Source organism: Protopterus annectens, chromosome 14.part0 (genome assembly GCF_019279795.1).
Source record: "Protopterus annectens isolate FY-2018-M chromosome 14.part0, PAN1.0, whole genome shotgun sequence".
Lineage (NCBI taxonomy): Eukaryota > Metazoa > Chordata > Ceratodontiformes > Protopteridae > Protopterus > Protopterus annectens.
In genome coordinates, this window is record NC_056748.1 from 903,334,893 (window position 1) to 903,357,219 (window position 22,327).

At 42.5% G+C, this 22,327-nt stretch overlaps 1 protein-coding gene across 2 annotated transcripts in view; it reads left to right on the forward strand.

The window, feature by feature from the left end:
- PASK (PAS domain containing serine/threonine kinase) overlaps positions 1-22,327 on the forward strand; it is a 1,620,160-nt gene that overhangs the window by 1,514,510 nt on the left and 83,323 nt on the right. For both annotated transcript variants that reach the window (XM_044056691.1, XM_044056692.1), the window contains exon 18: positions 2,012-2,158. In XM_044056691.1, coding sequence (XP_043912626.1) covers positions 2,012-2,158 — 147 coding nt within the window. The remainder of the gene's footprint in view (positions 1-2,011; positions 2,159-22,327) is intronic.

Below are 22,327 nucleotides of genomic sequence, written 5' to 3' on the forward strand. Positions count from 1 at the left end.
TTGATTTTGTGTAAGTATGTGTTATATGGACCGTAGTGTTTTCTAATGTTGTGTTAGTATGAATGGTTGCGATGTAAGTTAGGTATGTGAGTGTAAAACAAAGAATTTCTAGTTTGAAATGCATTTTTGAGTGAGTGGTGGTTGGATACTGTTGGTTGTGTGGTTTGAGTGTGGAGAGAAGAGTGAGGGTATGCTGGTAGGTACTAAAATGTGACTGGTATACCCTTGAAAAACTAAAGAAATATTAAAATATACCACAAAATATATATTCTTTACAAACCAAATATACCTGGAAATTTAGCAACTACAAAAAGGTGTTTAACAGTAAAACTGCAAACCTATAATCCAAGTCTTTACCGCAGTTTAGATCCGACGATGTTATAAATAGTGACATTCACAATAATGGGTCATTACCAAGCAAGAATTCACATAAATGTTCGCACACAGTCCAAATCCGTCTCTTCAGACCTGAAAGTTAGACCATTTCATACAAATACTAGCAAGAACATGCTTCAATAAGGCCAAAAATATATGATGTAACTTGCAGAATAAGCTATTTATAAATATTTCCACCAATAGTCAAGGAACTGCGAAAGTCTTATATAAGCTGTTAATTGGATCATTGATATAAACCGAACCTGAAAACGTTTAGTTCAGACCAGATTCTTGACCCAAACCGAACCTGAAAACGTTTAATTCAGACCAGATTCTTGACCCAAACCAAACCTGAAAACATTTAGTTCAAACCAGATTCTTGCCCCAGTAAGTTTGGAGAGATAACCAAGAGTGACTATTCTGCCAAACGAACAAATGACTCACCAATGTTGCAAAAGATAATCCAAATAGCGTCTCTTCAGCCCTAAAATTGCAAATGGCAGACAGCCAAAACACAAACAGGAGGTATCCACTCCTCGTGGCCAGATGAAATCCTATAGACCTGAATACATTAATGAAAACCAGAACAAAGTCCAAATGAAATTAGAGAGAAACAGGGAGATGCAGGATGGAGCCATAAAGTACGCTTGTGCTGTACGAACTCCCAGTCCTCCTTCCTTTCCAAACTTCATTTCTAAAACTCAAATTCTAAAAACATAAGGTATTATGTAAATTAAATGTTTACACACAGTCCAAATCCCATCTCTTCAGAGAAGTTTGAACGGTTTATACTTTTTTATGCACTGAAGAAGAGTTTATTATGCTTGAAAGCTTTGCTTATTATATCTTGCTTTTTACTTTTGAGAGGTGGTTTAGCCCCTTTTTTGTTTGTATGCTGTGATATTTTTGCTTTTTGGGGCCCATTCAGCTGTCATAATTTGTTTGCTGCACATCCTAATATGCTATCACAGCATATGTTTCTGTAGATGTTTTCTCTTCAGATTAGTGATAATCAACATGGAGTGAATAATGAAAAATAAATTAGAAAGGAGAATAAAAAGTATCTTCTTCTTCTTTCGTCTTTTACCGGTTAGGGGTCACCACAGCAGATCACCTGTCCACTCATGATTGGCAGTGGAGTTTTACGGTATTGAGTTGCCAGCCCAGCGCCCAACCTTTCACGGATGGCACACACACTCATGCCTAAGGCCAATTTAAGGTATCCAATCCACCTACAGCATGTCTTTGGGATGTGAGAGGAAACTGGAGCACTCGGAGGAAACCCACGTGACCACAGGGAGGACATGCAGACTCCGCACAGAAGGCACCCCAGCCGAGGATCGAACACCGGAGAGCCTCTTGCTGTGAGGTGGCAACGCTAACCACTACACCACCGTGGCCACCCCAAAGGAGAATAAAAAGTATATTTCTTATAAATGTCTATTTTACTGAATGAACAACATGTCAATGGAATCAAATGTACAAAAGAAAGCCAGAGAAGTAACTGTTATGTTGATTGTGCATAAAAATACAGTATAATGCTATTTTCACTGTCACTGTATCGCTCATTTCTTTCCCTTCCAGATTGATATTTTAATATAAAAATTGTTTTTTTTTCCCTTGTTTCTCATCGTAGATCTTATGACATTGGTCTCATGGCTGTTGTGTCCAGATCCGCAGAAAAGGATGACCTTAGATGAACTCATTAAAGACCCATGGGTGATGCAGCCTGTTAACCTGGCAGAATATACGTGGGAAGAAGTTTACCTTGCTGCTCGTCATGGTGAGCAAAATACCATGTTTTACCTTAATGAGCAAGTAAACTGAAAGGTCATCTGTGTAGGTTTTTTTTCCATAACAACAGATATTCAAATATACTGCTGTTGCAGTAGCTTTTAGCTGTTTGGGACATTTTATGCTAAGGTTATTGGACATCCAGGCAGTCTACAAAGCCTCATGTGCCTTAGATACACACACACACACACACACACACACACACACACACACACACACACACACACACACACACACACACACACACACACACACACACCATACATCTGCCCAATTATGTGAGTGCATGCTGGTATCAGAGGAACATACAAATGTGCCATAAATCAGAGTTTTCTTGCCCTAAAGAGAGTGGCTGAAACATAAAGATCTTTGTAAAACCATTTCAAAAAGTTCAAACTAACGTGACAAGGACCTCACCCTGGCTAAGGTAAGACAGAAAAATAAAAAGGGGGCAGGTGGGTGGGTGTGTCTACTGCAACATTGATCCATTTGAGAATCTTCTGTAATGATAAGTTAACTTACAAAACTATACATTGTTTATCATTGGATCACTGTTGTAATAGTCTTTAGCTGTATGGAATGATTGTCAAATCTTTGAAAGAAAGGGTAGAGGGATCAAAGTCACAATCTAGAGACTCTGAAGAAAATATTGTTCTAAGCTCTGGAAAATGAGTCATTTTTATTGTGCATACTGAAAGTATGTACTGAAGACAGTTACCTGCCTCTAGATTGGCTCTAGAATTCACTGTTTACCAAAAAGCCCCAGAAGTCTTTAACCCTAATAGAGTGTGCCTTAACATTCTGAGGGGGATTTTTACCATGATTAGAGTAACAGAATTGAATAGCTTGAGACAGGCATCTGGATATGGTTAATTAGAAGCTGGCTGTCCTTTTTTTGCCATCAAAGGAAACAATAAGTTGATCAGATTTCCTGAACTCTGAAATCTTTAGTCCTGTACAAGTAAAATCTGAGTTTTCTGTGAACATCTAATATATAACATTTTTACTCACTGGTATTGGAGCTAATGAAAGAATACACGGAGTGAAATAGTGTAGTTTTAAGTAAATTCAAAAACAACTTTAGGCATAGAGGAAGGGTTGGTTGAAAGGCTTACCCTATCTTTATGGAAAATCAAAAAGGTGTGAATTGACATGAGTGTCTGGAGTTCACAGACCTGCCTTGCAGAAGTTTGCACACTGAGAAAAGCAGTCTTCGGGAAAGAAATTTTGGGGAAGCACTGCCACCTTTTTCACAGGGTGAAAGAGTTAATTTATCCAAAACAAAATTTAAATCCCATTAAGATGCCACATCTTCACTGGGTTGTCTAATATGTAATACCTCCTTTTAAGAATTGTTTAATGAGAAATAAAGAAGAAATGGGGGAATCCAGTGTCACACAGGCAGAAATGTCCAGAAGGTGTACTTGATAAAAGTGGAATGTTAGGCCTGATTTGGGCATTTACACAGGTACTGCAAAACCAATGGGGCCACCCACACAGGATGGACTTTGGGCTGAAAGGCCAAGTGGTACAGTGGTTAAGGTGTATGCCTTTCAATCACAAGGTGCAAGGTTTGATTCCCACTGCTGGAAAGAGCTTTACAGATTGAAGATGCAAATTTTACCTGGTTCAAGGCTCCAGAGAGCACCCCTGCAATACCAGGCTACAAATCTTACCACACTTTTCAGCCACCAAACCAGGATCAAAACACTAAAGGTGGAGGAGTGTCCATATTCACCAAGGATAGTCACACCACCAGGCTAGTTGCCCAACACAATGCGTCTAAAATTCTTCAGGTGCAACTAACACTAGGTAAAACTGCAATCCAAATTGTAGCTGGCTACAGATCCCCCACCATGCCCCAAGGTTCTCACTACACCTTTCTAAACATACTGGAAAATATTAAGATACAACCAAACACCCTAATAGTGGGTGACTTCAACTACCCTGCTATTAACTGGGAAAACTACTCGTGTACCAACACACACCTTTGCCCAACGGTTCTTGGAATTCATAAATTCCAGTGCCCTGGATCAACTAATCCATTGTCCCACCAGGGGCTCCAATATCCTAGACCTGGTCATTACCAACATGGGAAATCAATGCTCCACACCTATGGTCACCCCCTCGTTGGTCAGGTCAGACCATAAGCTAATCACCCTTAACATCCACATCCCACCCCCACCCCCAGTAAGGAAACCTCCATAAAAACTTCTACAAAGCCAACTTCATGCTATTCAAGTCAGAAGTGACAAACGTCATGACACCTATGCAGACGGGAATTGAAAGTTCAACTGCTAAGTCCTACACTAAGGCACTGTACGAGCACATCCACTCATGCATGAATCGTGCCATCCCAAATAGAGCCAAGATGCTCTCCTCCAAAAAAATGAAGCCAATCTGGTGGTCTCCTGACATCAAACAAACTTTACAACAAAAGGAAGAAACTGTTGCAGAAAAGAGGAAAATCCCAGGATGCAAAAAACTCCCTTACCAGCCTCCCTAAGAAGCTGAGATTCGTCATAAAATCCTCCAAAGCTAGTTACGAAAATAAAATTGCCAAAGATTCCAAAGACAACCACAAGGCATTCTATAACTATGTCAAGAATCTAAGTGGCAATGCTCAGATCTGCTCTGAACTACAACAGAATGGCATTAAATATACTGATCCCAAGGATATGGCCAGTATCCTTGCAGATCGATTCAGTGCCAACTTCATCCCCCTCTCACCCCCTAAATGGCCCATCTCAATACCAGATGATTGCCAAATTCCGGTAATAACGTCCACACAGGTAAAAAACATACTCTCCAGAGCTAAGAATACAGCATCCATGGGAACAGATGACATCCTGGGCTGTGTACTACATGAACTACAAAATGAACTGGCACCTCACCTAAGTGTCATATCTAATCATAGCCTCACCTCAGGCTTCATGCCCACTGAGTGGCGCACAGCTACAGTTATCCCACTCCACAAGGGGGGATCCACCTTGGATCCTGGGAACTACCGCCCCATCTGTCTGACGAGCCTGATCTGCAAGGCCATGGAACGTGTTATCATGGAACTTAAAAACAAAGACAATGGCAACCTTGAAACACTGGACCCCTCCCAGTTTGGGTGTGTGAAGGGCTGATCTTGTTTCCTGAACCTGATTGACTTCTTCAAATCAGTCTCCAGAGCCGTGGATGAGGGTAAGGCGGTCCACACAGCCTATCTGGACCTCGCCAAGGCCTTTGACACCATCCCCCACTCTGGAATCATAGATAAACTTACTAAGCTGGGCATTAATCCCTACGTCACTCAATGGGTCGCCAACTGGCTTACTGACAGAACCCACACTGTAAAAGTAACTGACCCCAAATCCACCTCCAGACAAGTGACAAGTGGAGTACCTCAGGGTTCAGTCCTGGGACCAGTCTTGTTTGGCATCTACTTCTCTGATGTACAGGCCAATACTAAGGGACTCTGGCTAACAAAGTTCACAGATGACTGTAAACTGGGAGCCATTATTGGATCTCCAAATGATGTGGATACTCTACAAAAGGGCCTTACAGAAACAGGTGCATGGTGCCAGAGCCATGGGCTCAAGCTCAGTGCCAATAAATGTATATTTATCCCCTTTGGGAAAAAACATGTACCCGTGAATTACCACATAGGTGGCAGTACATTAAACACCGAAAGTGTGATAAGAGACTTAGGGACACAGGTGGCAGTGGTCTCACTTTCGATAACCACATCGCCATAACAGTCAGGAAATCCTTCTATGTGGCACACCTCATCACTAAGGGCTTTTCATCCAGAAAAAAGGAGGTCATTGTCCCACTGTACTCATCCCTCATTAGACACATTATAGAATACAACGCCCCATTTGATATGTACCTCTCAAGACACCTGCAACAACTGGAAAGGCCACAGAAATACCTCACTAAAAGAATTACAGGCCTAAAGCAGATGTCCTATGCTGACCACCTTAAAAAATCTCCAGCTATACTCTGTTGCATATCGTCTACTCAGAGGCGATCTCTGCTTAACATATAAGGCCATGTCAAACCCAGAGCTGTTGGACATGCTACACTTAAAGAAATCCCAATCCCTCAGAGCCACATACTCCTGGGATCTAAACCTTGTCATCACAATAGACAAAACATGCTGGAGGGATAAGTTCCTGACCCAGAGACTCCCCAGACTCTGGTATAGACTGCCCATACAAGTCAAGCAGAACCGCCTCTTTGGCCCTCTTTAAAAGGAACCTTGACAATTGGATGAGAGAAAGGAAATTCACCCTGGGGATCACATCAGTCACCCTGCTAGACAGGGGTCCAGGAAGTAAATAGTGTGGGAAGAAATAGCCAGGGAATTGTTATGGCTAGGCTTGTATAGGCCCTAGGGCCGATAGCCTAGTACCAACCTATGAACCTATTACAACACCAAACCACTGGGGCCCCCACAATGAATGGATCTTGGTCTGTATTACAGCACCACCTACAAAATCTCTTCCATTTGGCTAATTTTGACTTCCTATTAGCAAGTTTTCTTGCCTCCTTTCATAGCTGTTGCAGGTCCTGAAAGAAGAAGGTGCCTGAATGGGATCTAAAACCTGACAACCATTCATTCCTATGGAAACTGAAAATGTTGGGGTGAATGAGGGATCCTTTGTCTTCTGTGAGCAGGTCCACCATAAGGAATTTATGAGAAGAAAGAACCAATGCTGTATGGGTCAAAGGGTAGCTTCCAGATGTGTCTTTGCAATTACTTCTTTATCTCTAGTACGACTGGATATCCAAGAAAGAGGGGAGTTGTTAAGTAATAATCCCATCCATGGCTAATAAAATGCATCTGTTTTCCAGGCCTTTTTGCAAGGTGTCCTGGCACAGAACTGATCCAAATGTCTGCCTTTTTGTAGTACTTGATTTGCCCACCAAGTGAGCTCTTTCCTAATGAAATTCAGAGCAAGAAGAGGAAAGAACAATGGATGCTAATTCTGGATCTAAATGGATTTGAAAAACCATTGGATTTTCCTTATTTGGATTTTGGCAAATGAGATCATAAGGATGGATGAGGCCATATAACTGTGAATTCTGAGGAATTCCCTTGCTGTAGAGCTGTTCTGATGAGCTAGATCTAGGAACTTGTGATGGTAAAAAGATAGAAAGACACCTTTTCCAGGAAAGGAAAGCTGCCATCAGAGAGGTGTCCAAAAGGCAACTGGAAAGACTAACCTGTGGGTAGGGACTAAGCATGACCTTTCCAGATTTAAATCAAAACCTGGGCTGCAAAACAGATTCATGGTAAAGTGAAGCAATGCCAAAATGTTTTGGCAAAAGAAATGAGGCCCAAGTAGGGATAAATATGAACTCTGAAGTCTGCAGAAGACTTTGGCTGTAGACAGACACTTTGTGAAAGCCCTTAGAGCAGTATTGAGACCAAAGGGTAAAGAAGTAAATTGAAAATGGAACCCTAAGGCAAAGAATCAGAGTAAACATTTGTGGTTTTTGTAAATAGGAATGTGAAAATAGGCATATTTGATGTCTAGAATCACCAGATAAGCTTTGAGAGGTAAAGAGGAAAAAGTCTGTAATGACAGCATTTTGAATTTTGGTACTAAGAGAAAAATATTCAGCTTTGAATATGTTTAAACTTGGTCTCAAGGTATCCTCCTGGCATATGTTACACATGCACTGCCCTACTCTGCCTGGCACAGATGGCACTACCTCATATCATCACATCTCTCCCCCATTTGAAAGCTCAAGCTAGTTTTTCAAGTGACCTGGAAAAACGTTGATTGAGAGAAGTGGGCCTGACTGGGAACACATTAACCTATACCCTGTCTTGGCAGCCCATCTGCATTAGCATTGCTGACCCCATTACAGTGCTGCATTGTCATGTTATACACCTGCAATACTAGGCTCCACCTTAATAACTTGGCATTTTGCTGGCTGGCATGATACAGCCATTGTTAAGGGACTGTGGTCTGTAACCACAGTGAATTTCCTTCCATACAGATAGGGCTGAAGTTTCTGCAGTGCCCATACTGTAGCTAGACTTTCTTTTTCTACAGCTGCATAACATTCATCCCTGGGCTGGAGTCTACGGCTGAGATATACAACTGGGTACTCTTCTCCCTCTGAGCAAACCTGGCTGAGTACACCCCCCACCCTATGGTTTGAAGCATCCAACTGCACAACACATTTTTTGCAGTAATCTGGACTGGCTGACATAGGGGGTCCTCCCAAAGCCCCTTTAGAATTTTGGAATGCCTGCCATCCACTGGATATGCTTAGCACCAGGGCCTCGATATCATGGCAAGGCTCATCTGTGCCCCTTCCTCCTGCCTAGTAGGTTTACTGTGTAATTAATATCACTGACCTTCTTTACCACTTCAAAGGGTCCCTCCCAAGCTGCCTGCATCTTATTGTGTCTGACAGGAATGAGCACCATAACCTGCTGTCCCACAGCATACACTCGAGCATTCTTGTCATACCAGACCTTTTTCTGCTGTTGGGCTCCTGCCACGTTCTCCTGGATCAAGCCCGTGAGCTCCCTAAGCCTTGTCTTGAGTTTTAGGACATATGCCACAGCAGATTCCTTGAGGGATTCACACTCACCCTCCCACTCATCACAAAGCAAATCTAAAGGCTCCATCACCCTATGCCCATACAGCAACTCAAAGGATGAAAAAACTGTGGATTCCTGGGGTACTTCTCTGTATGCAAACAGCAAATGGGGCAAATATTTATCTCACTCTCTCTTAACCTGGTTTGTACAAAGACATTTGCATTTCCGTCTGCACAGGAAAAAGAAGCACAGGAAATTTGATCACCCCTTTGTATATTTTTCTGCTAATTGTTTGGGACAAACAGTATCCAAGATTACTTTAGCTAAGTGGATAACAGATTGCATTTCTTCCATTTATTCCCAGCAAGGAGTTGATTTGTCTTGTCCACCAAAAGCCCACTCCAGTAGATCCATGGCCACTTCTTCATTTTTTTTCTGCTAGGACATCTGTTGATGAAATATTTGTTTCTCACTATAAATTGGACATTGTCTCTAGAAGCAGGCCATCCTTCGGTTCAACAGTGCTCTGACATATCCTTCCTTAAGGGCCATCCAGGAGTTACATAGCTGGGGACACTGACCCAGTAGTGAGGAAGAATGAAAAGGACGTCAGATTTTGAGGTTATGTACTTGTCACAGTTTGGCATTTATGTTGGCCATTTTCATTCTTCCTCACGTCCCATCCTTCCATCCCCCAGCCTTGGTATCTTCGAGAAGTTACCTTTGAAAGAGTCTAAGAGTAGCTGACTGGTGGCTGCATTATTACCCTATAGTCTGGCAGAGGGGGCACAGCTGGTAAATCTGTGCCAGCCTTTCCCAGGTGTGTGTGTGTGTGTGTGTGTGTGTGTGTGTGTGTGTGTGTGTGTGTGTGTGTGTGTGTGTGTGTGTGTGAAAATCAAATATCAAAGTGTGTGTGTCAGCTACTAGGAAGAGGGACACAGAGCTCCAAAGTGGTTAGACTTTTTCAATGGTACCCAATTATACTGAGTAAAATTAATACTAATACAAATGGTAGAGTTTGACTAATGCAGCAAAGCTTTCAGGAGCACCCACAGTGTCATTAAAATAAGCATAAGTACTCTAAAGATGTTAAAAGTATTCTGTAAAAGACCAGCCACAATGAAAGGTATATAAATATTTAATAATAAAATCGAAAACATGAGAATACTGAATATCCATATACAGTAATCACCAGAGTTTCAATCACAGGAGATATAAAAATAACATGGACAGATTCACACACATACAGAAAAACAGTATTTAAGTAATCTCACTATATTTACTAAAGCAAGGCAAGATGAAGTATGTTGAGCTGCTTACTACAACCAGGCAAGATGAGATGAGAGGTTGTGTGATGTATCTGGGAGAGATCTTTCCTGTCAGGTTCTGAAAAACAAAGTGCTGCTGCGAGAGCTCTTGAATATCTCTCACTAATATCTAAAAAAATAATTTCAGTGCCAGTTATAGAATGAAATCACATCTGGTCATTTGACTCTGATACAATACAAACCCAGAGCTTTGCTAAGATCTGTTGCAGCATCTGAAATCTATAAAACAATTTCAAAAATGTCCACTCTTCTAGGGTGGCAATTAGTTCACCCCTAAGGACAAAACAGTAAGATTCTTAGTCTTGGTTTTCCCAGACATTTTTTTCTTTGGCTGCAGTCAGACCTGTAAGATAAAATCTTTATGGCCTAAACCAACCCATTTAATTTTCAACCTATTTTTCAAGTTAGCCAGACTAAGGTTAACCTCTTCCCTTCCAGAATTCTCTGTTAGAACATACACATTTAATCAGTTATAATAATACTGTCTGACATAAATGTATATCTCTTTTCTGTCCACCAGGACCCACTGTTGGTGCATTTTTAACACAAGCAACTTTACAAATACATTTTTAACACAAGCATATGTATAAATCAGTGTGATACTCAAATGACATAAAAGTATTTACAAAACTCCAGCTAGCTATGCTGACATATGTTACACATGCACTGCCCTACTCTCCCTGGCATAGATGGCACTACCTCATGTCATCACAACAGGAAACCGGGCAAGATATCTGTAAAACATGTTGATGTCATTTCACATCTGATTCAGAGAGAATCTCTTTTTTTTCTAAGGAAGAAGGAGATATCTTTCTTCTAGTTTGTGTACATGCTGGAGTCAAGGACTGTACATACAGAATAACCTTAAAAAGACCCTTGTCAAAGTTGAATCGGTCCTTAAAATAACCTTTCTGTATACTAAGAGTGTTGAGGGAGTAAATGCATAGTTTTCTGTGCCCTTTCTTAGGGATCTTGATCCTGATAGTGTTGGGAGAAGAATTCAAAGGTCGAACCTCCATTAGTGACCCAGTAACGTCCTCCAACATCATCATGGTTTGATGATTGTGTCCCTCACCCTCAGTCAGAGTAGAGGAAGGCTCTCCCTTTTCAGCACTGTCTGCCTGATGTATGGCTTGACTACACCTACAGTGTTCCAGGACCTTTGTGGCCTCTTATGGGATCTCCCCAGCGGGACCAGGAGAGTCAAGACTGATGGTCTGAGGGATGTGAAACTGCCTCAACAGAATCATTATTCCCATACTGCAGAAAAGAGGTTGATGTCCAAGTTTCTTTAGAAACTTGTTTTTGACCACTTGTTTTTTCTTTTTCTACTGTAGGGGGAAATCTGCTGATGGGAAATTAGAGGCCATAGTTGCATACACCAACCCCGTAAGGCACCTGTTTTCAAGAAAATGTCTCAAGGAGTTCAGTCTTTTCCTTATAGTTTTAAGAATGGAGGAAAGATAAATTTAACAAGACTTAACATCATGCTGCTCTCTTAAACAGAGTACACAAATGGTATGAACATCCTTGTTAGGGATTTGTTTACCACAAGACATTTGTCCTTTTCTAACAGACATATGAAAAAAATTAAGATAACTGTTCCACAGAAGAAGGACGGTTCCCCATTGGGGATATATATCTGTCCAAAACTGTGCCTGAAGTCCACTGCTGAATACTCGTGCCAGAAAGCTGACAAAGAAGTCTGCGTGTGTTTACATATGGCAAGAAAGTTCTAATTTTTGATGTACCTGTACATCCCTGTTATACCAGTATGCACTTGCATGCTTAGGGCAGACATGTGGTGTGCAGGGAAAATGCCCAAAGCTTTGTAGGCTGGCCAAATATTCAATATCCTTGACAGAATATGTCCCATATGATTTAACGATGAACATTAGTTTTAATGACTTTCTGCCACAATTTTGGAGAGATTTGGGGCAAGTAGCATTTGCAAAATGTTAACTATAAAACATAATTTTAAGCAATTTGATATGTAGGCAAAATATTTTTGCAGAACACTTCATGGATTTTAGTAATGCCAGAGAACCTATACTATAAAAATGGCTGTAACGAGGTATGGCATACAGAAATAGTAGCTTTCACTGATATTGTAACGTAACTGTTAAACTACAGCTTATGCTGATCACAGTCAGAGCAGTTTAACAGCTCATGAAGCAGGCTTGATCTGTCACTCACCCCTTCAGCTGTTAACAAACCTCCATTCCCCAGCCTGATTTCCTTCTTCCTTCCAATCACATTGTCTGACATGGTTGCTAGTGCATATACATAGTTAATAGCTTTCTAGTATAAAGAAAATTGCTCATTTATCTTGCACCTGTTTTTATTATTTCTGCCAGTTGCCAGGCACTTTAGATTATTTAACTATGATCTGACATGGGAGTGCTAATCCGACATTTATGGCTTTGCATTTTAACCTACAATTTCTACCAGTAATTTCTCCTGCTACATTGGTGACATGCATAATATCTGTCACTAAACTTGAAGCATTCATGATAGTTTAATGTGTTGCATGTCTCTGTTTTGTCTAAACTTTATACTATTATCACTAACATGTTAGTCTGAAATATGATTTTTCTTTGAAGATCTACCCATCTGGATAAGCCACTCTGCAAAGTATAAATACATTACCTCTCAACACACTTGATGGAAAAATAAACAAACTGCATAAATGTATAGGATACACCAGTTAAAGATGTAGGTGACTATGTAATGTTCGATAATAAAGGAATATCTGATATGCTGAAAATATGAGCACATCCCACCCAATGATGACATAGTCAGACAACAAGGCCTGTGACTATAAGTCCGCATTGTGATGGAGCAAGTTTTTAAAGTAAGTAGCATTGTATACATAACTCTAGAGGAAGCAGGAACAAATCTAGAAGTAGTCAGAGACAATCAGGGACACTTTTACAGTATTAGTACTATTAATTTGAGTATCGGCCATGGTGGTGCATTGTCACCTCACAGCAAGAGGCTCTCACTGAAGTGCCTTCTCTGTGGAGTCTGCATGTCCTCCCTGCGATCGACTGAACGTTGAAAGGCACACAGGTAGGTGCATGAGTGTGTGTGTGCGCCTTCTCAGAAGGTTGGGCGCTGGGCTGGCAATTCGGCACTGTAAAAATTCACTGCCGGTCATAAGCTGATTGGTGATCTGCTGTGGCAGCCCCTAACTGGGAAAAGCCAAAAGGCTTTAGTACTGCTAACTTGACTCATTGACAGAGTAAGAGAATGTGAATTAATATATATTTTCCGAAGTAAAAGGAAGCTATAACTCTAATAATTATCATTATTTTATTAAGTGTAATTCACCACCTTTTCTCCATAAGTCACCAATTTTAGGAGGGATCAAGAGAGATGCAGCTAAAATGTGAGTCAAAACTAGGGACATTTGAGAGGTGTGTCATTGCATGCTGCATCAAGGCTGACCACACATAAAACTGCACTGCATGTGTACAGTTGTGTAGCTGCATTAGAATGTGTTTGAATATAGACAGAAATAAATAGCGGTGACTGAATCCTTTGCACTTTTATTCACGCTTTTGCTTGTCAAGTCCAAGGTACAAGGTGAAGATCCTGGCATGAGATTCATCCTAATATAATTGCCATGGATCACCCCTAACTACTTTGTTTTCTTTTGTGGTTGAATATATCAGGAAGACTAGATTTTGGCTAGAAAAGATGTGTTGTGATGGAAATAAGTGGCGCCGACTTTAAGGGCCTGGTCTTCTTCAGTAGTTTAGTTTTGGGATTTCCGGTTTTGATATTGCCAATTTGGCATATTCCTGATTTAATAGGTTGTGTGTGGGGGGGGGGCATGCTAAGTCTCTACACTACAGAAATTGACAAACAAACAGTTCAAATTTCAATCCTAACATTTATCAAGGAAAAATGATCACGTCTGACACCTATAGTGTTGAACCTTCTTAATGTTCTTGTGGGTGTCTGCTATAGACAGATCCACATGAGCCTTGTCTTTACTGCCTGGGAGCAATGCATGAAATGAAGCATTGCCGTTAATACCAACACTTCTCTTGGTCATCTGCATGACGTGATGGGGACAAGCTTAACATCTGAAAAGGCTCTCACAATGCAGTGACCATGAAGAGTACATTTTCTGTGTTCTAAATGTACCTGCCCCATCTTTTGTATTTTTATTCTGTTAATCAAATACAGTCATATATATGCTCTTACATATTGCATTAATTTTATGGTTAATTATGCTGTGTTACTAACTGAATTACTTTTATAAGAATCTTGCATATCTGTTCATTTTTTTACTTGCAATTATTTACATCCTTTTATTCCTGTAAGTGTCTGTACAGCCTTCTTGGCCTTGGCCATTTCTGAAAAGGGTCTTTGGGCCAGTATATTGAACTGGTTAACAAATGTAAAATAAACTTCCATACCTTGTGCGTTACTTGTCTAGGCTCAGCCCACGATGTCCCCCGTTGTTGGTTCTGCGCACTTTTCAATTCAGTGACTATTCGCTATAGAGCTGAATTTGTAGCCAGGCTTTTCCTAAGTAGTTCCTTGCATTGTGAAATGGCATCTGCCGGTCAGCAGTCTGTGGATATTCCCAAAAAATGAAGAGATAAAGAAAGGGGCAGACCACAAAAACTTAAGCCTTCTGACGACTTGTCCCAAAAGCAAGTCTTCATTTCTTAGGAATTCAGTGAGGCGCATTCGCAGCCCCTGATGCCTGACTCGTTTCCTTCACAGGCCTCTACCGAGACACTTTCGGAGTCCACTATGCTGCTGGGGAATGCTTCATTATCCGATTCCTCAGTTGTCTCCGGAGCCACTACGCAGGCACCGGCTTCTGAGGAGGTTCTTCGTACAACAGATTCAAGGCAAAGAACGTCTTCACCTCCGACTACCGCATCCCAATGACAAATGGCTTTATTAAGGTCTGAAAGCAAGACCACCCCTAAGAAACCAGTCTGTAGTCACCATCTTACTCCTCCTCCACCGCCTCAGATGCAGTTACTGAAAATGGCGGAGGACTTCATCACCACTCCTTCTAAAAGAAAAAGGGTTACTTCCCCTGAAGTTCACCCAGAACCGGATTCTGAAATTTCAGACTACCTTGTTTCAGATGAGGAACAACAACCTTTCACCTCCTTTGAGGATTCTGATGCAGAGGAATCCATTCTTTCTGACCCCCCCCCCCCCAAGGATCTTTCATCTAGGGAAACGATACAAACTCTCAGAGAGCAGTTCCACTGGGAAGCCCAAGATTATCCTCAGTCTAAGAAAAGATTAAGAGAATTTCTAGACCTTCCACAGCATAGACCCTTGGCCATCCCTCCTATTCTGGACATGGTGGATGATGTTTTCAATGAATCTAGCCTCACCCCTGACGCCCTACCCCCTACTCCTAGAAAACCCGACAGGTACTTTAGGGTGCCTGATTCGCATAAATTTTTGTTTAAAAACCCTGCAGCAGACCCAGATGTCATCACACACAGGCCCAAAAGGGCCAAGGCTAGCTCATCTAAAAACCCAATTCCCTCTGACAAAGACTCAAGAACTGTAAACAGATGGGGAAAGAAAGTGTACACCTCCTCAACTTTAGCTATTAGAGCTCTTAACTGCTAGCTCCATTTGCTAAAATATCAACAGCACACCTTGGAACTTATGAAACAAAAAATTTAATCTTTACCTGACTCTGAAACTTCCAAGGACTTAGCAGATCTTCTGCACTCTACTTCTCAAGTAGCTAAACACTCCCTGCACTGCGGATACGATGCCTTAGAAGCCTCAAGTATGGCCACTGTGGCAGGTTCAGTCATTAGGAGGCATGCATGGCTAAAAGAACAGCTACTGCCTGATCATGTAAAATCTAGACTACTTGATGCCCACCTGGATAAAGACTGCTTGTTTGGATCAAAAGCAGAGGAGGTCATCAAAAAGATGGAGGATAAAGCTAAATCTATGCAAACAGTAAAAGACTTTCTCCACGTTCAGCCTCCCAGATTCAGCAGAAACTTTCCCCTCTAAGCACTGATCTTTCCCAGCCCCCAATAGACAGGTTCAAGGGAGGCCTTGCAGGGACAGACTAGTTAGACCACAAAACCACGGCCAGCAAAAAGCTAAGCAGTGGCCCTCCACCACTCCCACAGCAGGGAGTTCGAAGTCCACTCACTACTCTAAGAACGTGCATTGACTCTCACTCTACCTCCTATCAAAGGTTAGGAGGAAGGCTATCTCTTTACAAACAAAATTGGCTGTCTGTAACAAAGGACCAATGGTTTTTACAAATCATTTTCCAGGACTACAAATTTACCTTCCAACAAGTCCCAACCTTATCAGGTTACCCAAATCTACCTCCAAATCAGTTGGCAGAAGCATTAAAACAAGTACAATTACTCCATGCCCAAGGGGCAGTGGAGCCTGTACCACAGGAGCAAGCAGGAAAAAGATTTTACTCTAGATTTATTTATATATTTATTTATTTATATTTGTTGACCAGGAGTGTCCGACTGGACGTAGGTCCATTTTCAGCGGAGGCCCGGGGAGAAAAGCTCCACAGTTAAAATAGACAGACAGTAGTTACATTGGATTACATAGCGATTAACAATTTACATATCAATTACTTACAACATACTTACAGATGAAGAACATAGTACATCAGTAGACAATTATAATCTTTATCTGTGAAGTACTTAACAGACATTAACAAATGTTACAAGAAGAAGTTCCTGCTGTATAATAAGTACTGACTTGTGAGCATCTGAGCTTGCTATAATCAAGGTAGTGGAAAGAAAGGTAGTGGTTGGACGGGGAGGGTGATATTAGATTGAGAGTTGCAAGGGCATAGCCAGCATGTTTTTAGGTGCACTTTTAAATGGTTCCTAGTGCCAAGGAAAGAATGTACGTGGCGACCCATCCTTGGCCTGTCCACTCTAAACACTTTCCTAGAGGTCCTAAAATTCAAAATGCTAACTCTTCAAAAACGTTTACCAATGCCGGGCAAAAATGCATGGCTAGCCATTCTAGACCTGAAGGATGCCTGCCTTCATATACTCATAAGGGAATCTTGCAGAAAATATCTATGCTTCAGAGCAGGTTCACAACACTTTCAGTTCTCTGCGCTACCCTTTGGCTTATCTACTGCTCTCAGGGTCTTCACAAAATGCCTGGCCCCAGTGGTTGCCTTCTGCAGACACCAAAACATCCAATTTTACTCTTATCTGGACGACTGCCTAATACAAGCAGACAACAAAGAAAAGTTACTACAGGACTTGCTCTTTGTACAAACAACCCTAACCTCTCTAGGGATCACTATCAACAGGAAAAAAATCAAACCGAAACCCCTCCAGGCAGATCACCTTCTTGGACGCACTCCTGGACACAGCCTCCCAGACAGCCTTCCTGTCACCAGGAAAACAAAGCTTTCTGCCAAATTACTTTTCTTAGTTAGCGCTCAGAAAAAATCTCACAGCAAGGAAAATTCTGCAATCACTGGGTTACATGTCATCCTAAATTCTAATGATCCCCCGGGCCAGGCTGCACATGAGAAAACTCCAGTGGTACCTAAAGAATGTTTGGTGCCAACACTCTCACTCTGTAGAGACCATGCTCCCCCTCATTCCATGCATAAGGAATATGAGTTTCTTTAGTGGGCAGAGGCCTGCACTCAGAACAAGGGCCTTCCCTTCACCTACCTACCACAAGGCCAGACTGTCACCACAGACACCACAGACCTAGCTTGGGGCACTCATTTAGACACTCCGGTGCACCCAAGGCTCTTGGGACCTCAGGCACCTTCATTGGCACATCAGCCTAAAAGAAATGATGGCAATTCACAAGGCTGTCACATCCTTCCAAGACTACCTAAAACCAGGGGTCCTCCTCATAAAAACAGACAATACCACAGTCATGTGGTACAGCAACAAGCAGAGGGGACACACTCCTACACTCTCTGCTGACTAGCTATGACCCTCTGGCAGACAGCCTTATCCATGGGCTTACACCTGATAGCCCAGTACATCCCAGGAGTAAACAACACCCTAGCAGACCATCTAAGCAGAAATTACTTAGACCCCCCCCCCACAAGTAGATACTCCAAAGGGGGACATTCCTCCAAATCACCCAGGCCTGGGGGGCAACAGAGGTAGACCTCTTCGCCTCCCAACACAACAATCAGCTGCAAAAATTCTGCACAAGGGAGTTCCACCCCCTAGCTTGGAAAGTGGATGCTCTTTCATGCCAGTGGACCAATCTCTTCATTTATGCATCCCCCCTGCCCTTACTCCCAAGGGTACTGTTCAAAATAAGGCAGGAAGGACCAAAAGTCATCCTTATAGCACCAGATTGGCCCAGGCAACATTGGTACCCCTTGCTGCTCAGCCTGACCAAGGAGTCTTACAGGCCCTTGTCGTTAACTGCCGACCTCCTGACCCAAGCCAGAGGGGAGATTCTACATCCAAACCTGCACACTCTCAAACTTTCTGCATGGTTTATCCCCAGGGACCAGGGATAACCCACAGTTGAGCAAGCAGGTCCTAGACATTATTAAGGAAGCCAGAAGGCCCAGCACCAGGAAATCTTACTCAGAGAAATGGAAAAGATTTAACTCCTGGTGCCTATCTAAAGGTCACAGCAGCTCCCAGCCGTCCCTTCCACTTATTCTGGACTACCTAGCGGAGCTACTTAACAAGGGCCTCTCTTTTTCCTCCATTAAAATCCATGCCTCAGCCATTTCAGCACACTTTCATGCTGAACAACCAGTCTTCTCTCACCCTTTGATTAAGCAATTCCTCAGAGGTGTATCTAACATTAGGCCCCCTAGAAGGGCACCCACTTCAGCCTGGGACCTGAACTATGTCTTAGAAAAACTGACATTGCCTCCCTTTAAACCAGCTGCATCAGCAGACCTAAAACACCTTTCCTGGAAGACCGCCTTCCTCTTGGCTGTTACTTCAGCTAGGAGGTTGTCAGAACTTCAAGCACTCATGGCCACTGAACCCTCCATTATATTCCATGCAGACAGGGTGTCTCTCAGGACTAATCCCTCATTCATGTCACAGGTAGTATCAGATGTGACCCTAAACCAGGCTATTCATCTCCCCACCTTTTTTCCAAACCCTCAGAATAAAGGAGAGAGAATTCTGGACACAGTGGATGTGCACGGACTGTTAAGATACTACCTGGAGAGAATAAAGTCCATTAGGAAGATGGATCAACTGTTGGTTGCTTTTGCCCCAGGGAAAGAGGGGAAGCCTATCTCCAAACAGACCATTTCTAAATGGATATCTCACTGCATACAATTCTGCTACACTTTTCATGGAAAAGATCATCCTAAATCAGAACACATTCCACTACCTTCCTTAGAGGAGTACCCAACAGGGACATCCTGGAAGCTGCCACTTGGACCTTGGTCCACACCTTCACCAAACACTACCACCTGCCTCTGTTCTCCAGGGTTCGGGCAGGCTTCGTCTCTGCAGTTCTGCAAGGCATGCTAGCTCATTTCTAGGAATTTTATACTTCTATCCTCCCCTTCCTCAGCTTTGGGAATCCTCCCACAAGTGATGACTGCAACAGTGAAACACAAAGAACATAGTACAGTTGTGTGCACTTACCATAAAAGTAGATGTTAGAGTGTATTCTCTGTTGCAATCCTATTTCCCTCCCACCTTCCCCCTTAATTTTATCCTTTTGGGAGATTAACAGTCATTCTTGTGGACTTGGGACTCCACAGCCTCTTTAAACATTGCCTTCAAGGGGCTCGTACAGGTTAGGGCAAGAAAAACTGATGTAATGATGCTGGCTGCTCTCCTTTATACCACTGCTGACCTGATGTCAGTCCACAAGCGACAGCAGCCGGTGAAGGAGAAAAGCTTTACTCTGGTGTTCGGGCCAACCGAGGGCTACCCAGCAGGGATAACCCACAAGTGATGACTGCAACAGTAAATACACTCGAACATCTACATTTATGGCAAGTGTACACAACTGTACTTTCTAAGGACCCCAATCCACCTAAAGGGGATCGCAGACAAGTGCCCCCCCCATGCTTCTAACCTGCCAAATCTGAATATCCAAAATTCTTCATCTCCTTGAGCTGCATCTGTGACATCTTCTTATCCAACTACTTAAACATGTTCTCCCACAGGACAGACTGTTGGGAAGGTTCCTTCCCCAACGATTAGTAACCCCAGACCCTGCTTATCAAAAGGAGCTTCTTTGGACATGAGTCACACTCTTTTTTCACCTTCTACACCTAGGAAGCTTTTCCTGGAGTTATGGCCTCCTCCACTCTGGATTCCATCTATTCCGGTTTGGGCCCAGTCCTCATAACCTTTTACTAAAAGGCCAGTCTCCAAGCCCTCCTTCATAACCTCTTCTTCTTGGTCAGTCTAGTCAGTTGAGAGTATTGGACCCACCAAGTTGGAGCAGTTGATGTGGTCCTTCTTGTAGGCTCAGATGCAACTGGGCCTAATCCCATCTACCTTGGGTCCTCGACCTGAGTCTTTAGCATTGACTGGTTTGTTTCCTCCCTCAGGCTGGGTTGCCTTCCCACCATAGGGATCGGGATCAATGGCCTGGCTGATTTCTTCTTCCACCCTTACCTTGGTGTTCTCAACTCCAGCGGTCTTGGAGCTGAGCGGGTTTCAAAGCCTACCATTCAGGGCCGGATTTGACACTTTGCACCTGAGTCGTCTCTCCCTTTTGGCATCAGGGCAGATGAGAGTAGTTCCAGAGTCAGGCATGTGCTTGAAGTTGTCTGAACCTAGGGGTGTGGACTCTGGGCAGACAGCTTCATTTTCTGACTTTGATGGGGTAGAAAGGATGCTCTCTGGTCTGGAGACAGAGTGGTCAGTGCCAACTGGCATTCCTCCTCCCTCGTTATCTGTGTCTGTGGACTTACACTAGCTAGCTTGAGGACAGCCCACTCCGATAGACTTCCAGCATACCCTGCACCCAGGGCCTCCTGCCTCTTCCACCTTTCCTCCAGATTCCCATTTTTGGGAGGGTCATGGCAAGAGGCAATGCAAAAGGAGATTGTGTTGGTATGATTTATTTTCATTTATATAAATGCGAGATTGCCTATATCATACACAATAATTTAATAAAAATGTTTCTTGTTAAAAAAAAAAAAAAAAAAAAGGGGGGGGGGGGGAGGAGAGGGGTCCCCAAAATCCTCCCGTAAAGATGCCGTTTTTGGTTTATAGGTGATTACTGTGCTAATGACACAAGAGCCTGTAAAAGCTTGGCCAGTAATACTCAGGATATAACAGTATTATGTCTTAATTCCCCAGATATGGGATGGGGTAATATCAGGGTAGTGGGTCTTTGGATGCTGGAGCCCTGAGTTATTTTACAGACTGCCTCTGTTCATACGGGATCATGGGCAGTACCCCAGGAGTGGATTTATGGTTCCCCATCTATTTATCCAAATTATTTTTGAAGAGAGTGAGGGACATCCTTTGTTTTACATAGATGGGAAGTTTATTCCATAGACGAGGCATTGTTTTGGATATGAATCTGTCTCTCCAGCAAGTTCTGTTAGAGTCAGAAATAAGGTTCAGGTCCATGTAACTGTTACACTTTTATAATTCTTCTTGTGAATATCTAACATTTTCATCAAGGCTGGATCAGAGAATGCCTTGTAGGTCAAGCATAAGTCCACTATCAGTAAAATATACGAGATGGAGTAAAGGATAGGGCCTTTAGTTGGTCTGCATAAAATGTATGTCTTACTGTTTTTATTTTTTTAGTGAGAAACCTCTGGGGCTGCCGCAGTTGATGTAAGTGCCTGGTTAGGTACATGCAGAAGGGAGCATTGTCCTCGATTATGGGCCTGATGAGGGCCAAGTAAAATTTCACTATGACTTACTATGATATTGATACCATACTTTTACTCATAAGTTGAGCCGCACAAAAGGATTTCCTCACTACTTTAATTACCTGGTGGTCAAAGTTAGGTTACTATCTATCTGTGTTCCTAGGTCCCTCATCACTGGGTGTACTTTTAGGGGTGTCCTATCAATATTATAATATGCAGGGATTTCTGATTTACCAAAGGGTATGATTATGCATTTTTTTAGCATTTAGTTTCGGACCATAGTTTTGGCACCAGTCATTTGTAATTGTTAGGCCTGTTTGTAGGATGTCAACATAATTTGGGGATTCAGTGATTGGTCCTAACTTACAGTTATCAGCAAACTTGGTGAGCCAGAGGTCCCCAACATTGGCCTTCACTTCAGAGAAGGATATACCAAACAAGAGGGGTCCTCCCAACACT